This window comes from Guillardia theta (genome assembly GCF_000315625.1).
Source record: "Guillardia theta CCMP2712 unplaced genomic scaffold GUITHscaffold_20, whole genome shotgun sequence".
Lineage (NCBI taxonomy): Eukaryota > Cryptophyceae > Pyrenomonadales > Geminigeraceae > Guillardia > Guillardia theta.
The window spans coordinates 100050-107142 of NW_005434654.1; the positions used below are offsets into that span (position 1 = coordinate 100050).

Consider the following 7093-nt stretch of genomic DNA (forward strand, 5'->3'; position numbering starts at 1 on the left):
TGCTGCTTCATCAAGTACCTATATTGAGCTGACGGGGTTGAGTCGTTTTGGAGGGCGGTCTGAGTTTGTTGTGAAGCTCGATGCGCAAGCAACACATTCTGATCCTGCATGGCGGCGGTTGGAAGTGCATGAGAGGATATTGATGACGAGTTGGTGTGCATAAGAGCAGTTGGTTCTTGATCAATTAACTTGCCTTGAATCAGCTGTGAAGTGGTGGCCATTGCCGTTGTCTGTGAGATGGGCAGGCTATCCACTCTCTGCCGCTTTCCCTCCATGCTCGCCTCCTCGAAAGGTCGTTGGTGTGAAATTATCGTCGATGCCAGAGCGGAACTTGTTCGAACTTGAAATGCTTGTGAAGCTGCTGAAGCTGCGTGGTTGTTCATTTCTGCTTCAGCTTTGGAGATTTTCTCCAAATATGCTTCCAGTCCGTTAATCAGTTTGTCATCCCACATCTCACAGAGCCTCTCGTCCGGCAGCAGCTCAGCAGCTTGTATGCCTGCTTCAGGGAGCTGCAAGATTTGACAGTTTCGCAGGTCAACGATATCCTGCTTGTGGCCCTTGATCACCATCTGCAAGAACTCGACGGGGGACTGAGACAAGGCCTACACTAGTTGTCATTCTTGACGGAAATACAACACCAACCTCCCCAAACCTGCATGAAATCCCTTTTCCGCTTGGCTTGGGCCATCTGAAACCCTCATCAGACACAAGAATCTCAAAGTACGAAAGACCTTGGTGAAGATTTCCTGTATAGAAGCATCCAGTGCGTTGATCTCGTCGTTGAAATTGAGCAGCTTTGATGACAACCCTCCGACACGCACCGACACATCCATGGCAGTGGAATGCAACTGCTTGCCCGACAGTCTAACGCGATGGGACATCTTGACAGGAGGATGTCCAACAGGAACCAGCCAGCGTTCGATCAACGAAGAGATTTCAGTGAACTTGATGGATTCTTGTCGAAAGATCGTCCTCAGCTCTTCCTCGAATCTGATCTTGGTGATGTCGTCTGGATCATGCAGTTTCCTTGATTTAACATAACTAATGAAATGTCAGTACAACAGAGGAGTGAAGAAAGCGAAAGATCTTACTTCCAAAATGCCCGTACAAACTCCTGCTTGCTGCCGGTCTGGATTCCAAAAAAATCTGTCAAGGAATCGTCTGAAAATCTGAACAGACTGGTTGTCCGTCTACAAAAAGCAATTAGGTTCAGAAGATCAGACTTGTTACAACCTCAGAAAGATTCGGACTTGAACTTCAATTTCTCTATCACAGGCAAAACCGGACCGGGTTAGCTCGACAACGTTCCCTGACTGGGTGTCGTCGTTTGCATTCCAAACATATTTAGAATCTTTGCCGAAAACATTGTCTGGAAGTTCTATCTCAATCTGAGGAATCGAAATAGAGATCAAAGATTCAGCAAAGATCGAAACATCAAAGGAATCAAACCTTTTCCAAGTAGTCACGCAGCGAAAACTGACCAGATTTTCTCCGAGGATTTTGCCCACCACATACAGGCTCCATGCCGGAGGACCGAGCGACCCCGACGAGCCTGATGGGTCGTCGGCAGATCCAGGCTGCCCTGACTGATTCGTATACGTATTGCAAATGCATATCCGGGCAATGCGGCGCAAAGAAGTCTTACTTGTGTTGGACCATTCTCGTAACTTTTGGATCCTAGATTGCTCCAAGGTAGTTTCCATGGATACCAGTTTGTTGTATATCTTGCACTCTGGCACGATGGACAACCATGATAGGGGAAGTCTCCTTGCCGATTTTCTGTCAACTCCAGCAATGCTGGGCCTCACAGTCCTCTCATCTTTTTCGACCGAGTTCTGTCGATGCATGCTCGTACTCCCTTGCACCCCCTGCAGGTACCTGTTGTTGTGAGGTGTGTTCGACGAGCTCTGAGCACCTGGCGTATTGTTGACTGGGTGCTGTTTCTGCAAGCCAACAGATGGAGAGTATCTCGGAGCATTGGCTGGTGGTCGTGAAATCTGTGTCGGAGTTCGCATCTGTGACGATACGACGGGCGAAGGAACAGCAGCGGGGTACGATATCCGTACTGATGGGGAAGACATCGGAACTATCGCGGCAATATAGTGAGTCACAGAACAATGCATTCGGCATTGCAAGCACCTTGTGGAGTCATGGTTGAGGGAGATTGCATGTTCGCCAGACTGTCTCGGCTAATCGTTCCAATCACGTTACTGTTGCTTGGAGCACCGTTCCATTGGCGGGCATACGGACTGTTCGATCCAATATGCTGCATAAATGGTTGAGCAAGCTGCCTGCCAATCATGTGGTTAGTAAGATCATACCATTCAAACACATCCCTTGGATGATCTAGTGTACTGTGCTCTCTCTCAATTTCGAGGCATGCAATGAATGTTTTAGCTAGAATCTTTTCTCACGTATTCCAGTTTTTCAAGATGAAAATGAACTTTAGTCATTGATGAGCATTGATCAGATCATGTTATTCAGGCAGAAAGGGCTGGTTCGAATAAAATCTGAGATGCTCTTGACTGAAATTTCGAACTGCACTGCGATTTTACACATATCCGGACATATCCGAGCTCCAGTTTTCTCTGCCATGGCTTTTCATTCGCACCATCTATCTGTGCACGAGTTCAAGGAGCCTGGTTCTCTGAAAGCTCGTGCACGTTTCAACGAACACGTACAAAGATTTTCAAACTAGAGATGTCTTGGCAAGGTATGTACTCCCCTCTCCCCTCAATCTCTGCTCCCTACACTTCCCCTGCACTGCTGCTACATGTCTCTCGCTTCCTTGCTGCCTGACATCTCCTCCACTCTGCTTCTTCTGCCTCCATCGCCGCCTTTCACCAGCATTGTGCAGGCAGTGTGAGCGGCAGGAGGCGGCGGGAAATGCTTTAAAAAAAAAGCGTAAAATGAAAAATAAAAATCATAACCTAGGAGACTCGGGAAGCCGAGGCGCCGCCGTACGCCCGGCGCCGGTCGGATCGGACGGTCCCGAGTACGGTCCCCGGCGGCGAACTTCCGAACTGAGTCCACATGCGGCAGTGACGCTCACGCGGCACTGAGTGACACGGCGGCGCGGCAGTGAGGCTTACTACTTACAAGTTCACCTGGGCCCGGTCAGTTATACACTGAGTCACTTAGGCGATACCGCATCCCCCTTCATCTTGAAGGACTCTCAGAACTCCAGGCTACCATCGCGTACATGCTCGAACACGACATCATCGAACCATCCAATCATTAGTGAGTTTGCCTTTCCTGTGCTTTTCAGTCGACGTCCCAACGATCCACGCTCCCCAACTGATCCCAACTTTCAAGCTACCGCTTTTGCTCAGTGCGACCTTCGCCGCTTGAACCAAGTCGTCGGTCACTGTGTCACCGGGGGCTCACTGGCAGGCTGCCGCAGTGCGGCTCATAGTCCGACGGACCGAGGGTGACCGCCCCCGACTCAGACGGTACGGTCCGACCGTCGTGACGGTGGTCATGGTCACGGTGACTCGGTCAGCATCGGACGTGGCGGGAGTCCGCACCGTGGCACCCCGTTCCAGTGACCGGCCCGGCCCGGGTGCCCGGCGCCCCGGGCCCGGGCCGCCACTGGCAGTGGCCAGGGATCGGACACGGGCCGGCGCGTCCGACGGTCACTACTGCCTTCTTTACCGTGCTAAGTTACTCAAAGTCACAGGCTCAGGCCGCAAAAGTTAACGGCCTCTATATACATCAGAGTTATAAATTCAAACTCTGCTCAGTTACTTTTTTATAGCCTGTCACGGTCGCCGCCGCCGGGCAATTGGCAAAAAAGGATTCACCACTAGCAATGATGATACCGTTCACGGTTCACTGTCAGACTCTTGTTTTTTTTTTTTCTTTCTTTCTTTCTTTCTTTCTTTCTTTCTTTCTATTTCGAAAAGGATCTTTCCTGCCATGCTGCCTTACGGGGGGTCACCGCACAACATGGTGAAGAGGAGGAGGAGGAGGAGGAGGAGGAGGAGGAGGAGGAGGAGGAAGCTGGGGTCTGGGGGAGGACCGAGGGCTGGTAATGGGACGAGGGTTGGGGGAGGGGGAGGGGGTGGCAGGGGTAATATGTGCGTGAAGGATGTTGATCCGATATCACGTGGGGACTGGGGTCAGACAAGGAGGAGAAAGATGCATCGAACAAGGGACGATAGGTGAAAGGAGCAGGAGCAGGAGCAGAATCAAGTGTGCAGGATCGCTACAATCGAGCAGGAGATGGATAGGGTTGGGAGGAGGAGGAGGGAGAAGGTGCGAATCGAGACGAGGAGATACTCGGTGAGAGCGTGCGATGTTAGTGGAGTGGACGGAGGACGAGTCAGAGGGGATTCAAGGAGAGGGAGATCTTTCAAGATAGATGTCTCTCTCTTGTACATTCCAATATTTCCTTGTTCTGAGCACGTTCACGATTCGCAGCAGCCCTCCTACAATGGAATGCCGTTTGTAAGCAGTGCCCCGTCTACACCTCCATATTACGTCCAGACGGGTTCTTTTAGATCCCAGGTACATCAGTGTTGCCGTCCCCTGCTCTGGCTTCTTGAACAAACTTCCTCTTGCTCTCACTTACTCCTGCTGATCTCGTCTGTCTTGTGCGATCGGTACAGACATGTGCTGACGTGAAATCGACCAGATGGGTTCAACCAGCTACGCTGAGATGTTGCAGCAGCAGCAGCAGCAGCAGCAGCAGCAGCAGCAGCATTCTATCCACACCAACTACCCGCGCATGGCGAGCGTGCCGGTGTTCTCTCATGCACAGGTTGAAAGTTCATAGATGAAGGTTTCGTTCTGGACTGAGGCCCCTCCAGTATATCACCCACGTGTCTGAACCACCCAACGGTTACTCGTTTCTCAGCTTCCAATCAGCGGAGGAATGTGAGAGTGGAGAGAGGAGGGCAGTCTGAAGTGATGTCATCCGTTCTGACCCTGACCGATCAGCGTCTGTTGTCGACAACTTCAGTCCAAGGTATCAATTTCCATTGAGAGAGGTATCAAGTTATGAAGGTGACTTGAAACGGAACTTGTCTGAGGGCTGAAAACTCTGACAGACTCTTTCCTTGTGCTGGCTGAGGTAATGAGTGCGTTAACGGAGCCAAGCGGCAAACCTGTAGATATTCTCGACGAGGTGCTCTGTCAACTGCGAGACTTGGCGTTCTAATCCGATCTCCTTCCTCCTGCTCCTGCTCCTGCTCCTGCTCCTGCTCATCATTCTCTAACCCCCCTCTGCTGTTCCTGCCTCTCCTTCTCGATCCTGTCTTCCCATCCCTCCTCCCCCTGCTTCTGTTTCTCTTCTTCCTTCTCCTCCTCCTCCTCCTCCTTCTCCTCCTCCTCCTCCTCCTCCTCCTCCTCCTCCTCCTCCTCCTGTTCCCTCCAGGCCAGGCACTTCGAGGGCGAGCTCTTGCCAGCGTCTCGCTCTGCCTCCTTGGACGTGTCTGCCTCTCCCAATCTGTCCCTCTCTTCCAGGTTTGCTTCTAGCACCATGTGATCAAAGACTGAGGATGCGGGGGGCTAGCGGGGCAAGCGCGAAGGCTCTGGGATCTACATTAGGGATCTGTTTAGAAGTTGGTGGGTCTTGCCCCCGTCGGATTCAGTCCCTGGTCCCTGGCGGTCCCGCACAGACAAGTGGGCTGGTGAGTTTGATGCCGGCGGTTGTTGTGTTTGTTGCTACTGCTGCTGCTGTTGATGTTGTCATTGTTGTTGTTGTTGATGATGATGATTTGAAGGAGGGTAAGGAGGAGGAGAAGGATCATGTGGAGGAGGGCGGGGAAGAAGAGGACACTGGCCTATCATGTTATGGATTCGGATTGAGACTGCTTGAGGGGTTGATTTTGATTCTGATTGAGATTGCACAACTTGGACGAGAGTCGTCGCAGTGACTGTGTTGGTGTTGTCATGCAGTTGCAAGCTGGGGATGAAATAGTCTCAGTCGACGGAATCGAGGTTTCAGATACCAGCGGTGGGATCGAACTTGTTCTTGAGACCACGTGTGAACTTGTGGCAGTGATGGAAGTGTTGAGAAAACCATCTCCCATCGCCTCCAAGTGTCGGATATGCGGTACTCTCTGTCGCTCCCCGGCGGCCTCGACTGAGCATGCGCAAGTTAACCGGAGAGGCAAGAAGCTCGACGTCACTCTCCACAGAGCGCACTTTGGGGTAAAAGGGCGAGGGAAGAGGGAGGAGGGAAAGAGGAAGGAGGGGAGGGGAGGGAGGAAGGAGGAGGGAGGGGAGTGAAATCTGGATGCAGATGGTGAGGGGAGTCAGGAAGCTCTTGGAGATGGTCGACATGCTCGAGACGAACTTGAGACTGCACGTGAGAGGAGATGAGCGAGAATACCTCTTGACTGCCTGGCAGGGAGCGCACAAGATCGTCGGATCCTCGCTGGCTGCGATCAGAAGTCAGGTTGTCACGTCCTCTTCCTCGCGGCATCGGCGGATTTCTGATGGGAGGAGCGACATGGCAGATACTGGAGATGGAGAAACAGCGGTCCTCTCGTGACGTGTCGATCATGCAGACATTCAAAGCGAAACGAGTGAGGGAGGTGGGAGAGACAGCAGCAGCGTGCTTGACTTGCGCCAGATGTTCATTGCGGAAGGGATTCAGATGCTGCAGCAGTGGATGCTGTCGGAGAAACTTACAAGAGAAGAGAGGTTGAGTTTGACCCAAGTGATGGACATGTGCGACTGAAAGATGTCACGCAGTATGTCTAAGAGTGCATCTCAACATCTCGAGGATTCAGAGGTGTTGGCCCTTGAAGGTGTTCAGATTGAGACTTGTTGGCAGAGCTTGTTGATGGTGGAGGAGGAGAACTCCTGTTTGAAGTCGGACCTGATTGTGAGATGATTGAAACTTTAATTGTTCTTCTCCTTCTCACGAGATTGAGCAGAAGGCAAGATTGTACATCGAAGAGTTGGAGGTAAAGAGCTGTTCAGGCATCTTCATGACCGTCTCACCTGTTAATTTTCCTCTGATCGTCGTCTTCTTGTCATTACCTTCTCCCCTCCTTTGTTTCCCCTCCGGCCGTTAGTCGGAAAGATCGCAGGCGAACGATCGCATGAAGGTAATGTTTGAGCATGTGGCGAGAGAGAGAGA

At 51.7% G+C, this 7093-nt stretch overlaps 2 protein-coding genes across 2 annotated transcripts in view; one reads left to right on the forward strand and one right to left on the reverse strand.

Annotated features, from left to right (window-relative positions):
- Positions 1 to 246: 246 nt before the first annotated feature.
- Positions 247 to 2015, reverse strand: GUITHDRAFT_136391 (hypothetical protein; the record flags this gene model as incomplete). Its single annotated transcript, XM_005835619.1, has 8 exons — positions 247 to 367; positions 451 to 602; positions 653 to 688; positions 732 to 1041; positions 1092 to 1169; positions 1288 to 1388; positions 1482 to 1582; positions 1646 to 2015. The coding sequence occupies 8 exons, from the start codon at positions 2013 to 2015 to the stop codon at positions 247 to 249; spliced, it is 1269 nt and encodes a 422-aa protein (XP_005835676.1).
- A 2209-nt stretch (positions 2016 to 4224) lies between these two features.
- The window catches only part of GUITHDRAFT_136392 (hypothetical protein), a gene marked incomplete at both ends in the record, with an annotated part of 5236 nt that continues 2367 nt past the window's right edge, over positions 4225 to 7093 (forward strand). The window contains 17 exons of the mRNA XM_005835620.1: positions 4225 to 4284; positions 4426 to 4509; positions 4812 to 4878; positions 4942 to 5007; positions 5052 to 5128; positions 5378 to 5466; positions 5495 to 5633; positions 5902 to 5959; positions 6005 to 6156; positions 6248 to 6313; positions 6356 to 6403; positions 6465 to 6542; positions 6581 to 6651; positions 6692 to 6758; positions 6785 to 6835; positions 6888 to 6917; positions 7044 to 7061. Coding sequence (XP_005835677.1) covers positions 4225 to 4284; positions 4426 to 4509; positions 4812 to 4878; positions 4942 to 5007; positions 5052 to 5128; positions 5378 to 5466; positions 5495 to 5633; positions 5902 to 5959; positions 6005 to 6156; positions 6248 to 6313; positions 6356 to 6403; positions 6465 to 6542; positions 6581 to 6651; positions 6692 to 6758; positions 6785 to 6835; positions 6888 to 6917; positions 7044 to 7061 — 1221 coding nt within the window. The remainder of the gene's footprint in view (positions 4285 to 4425; positions 4510 to 4811; positions 4879 to 4941; positions 5008 to 5051; positions 5129 to 5377; positions 5467 to 5494; positions 5634 to 5901; positions 5960 to 6004; positions 6157 to 6247; positions 6314 to 6355; positions 6404 to 6464; positions 6543 to 6580; positions 6652 to 6691; positions 6759 to 6784; positions 6836 to 6887; positions 6918 to 7043; positions 7062 to 7093) is intronic.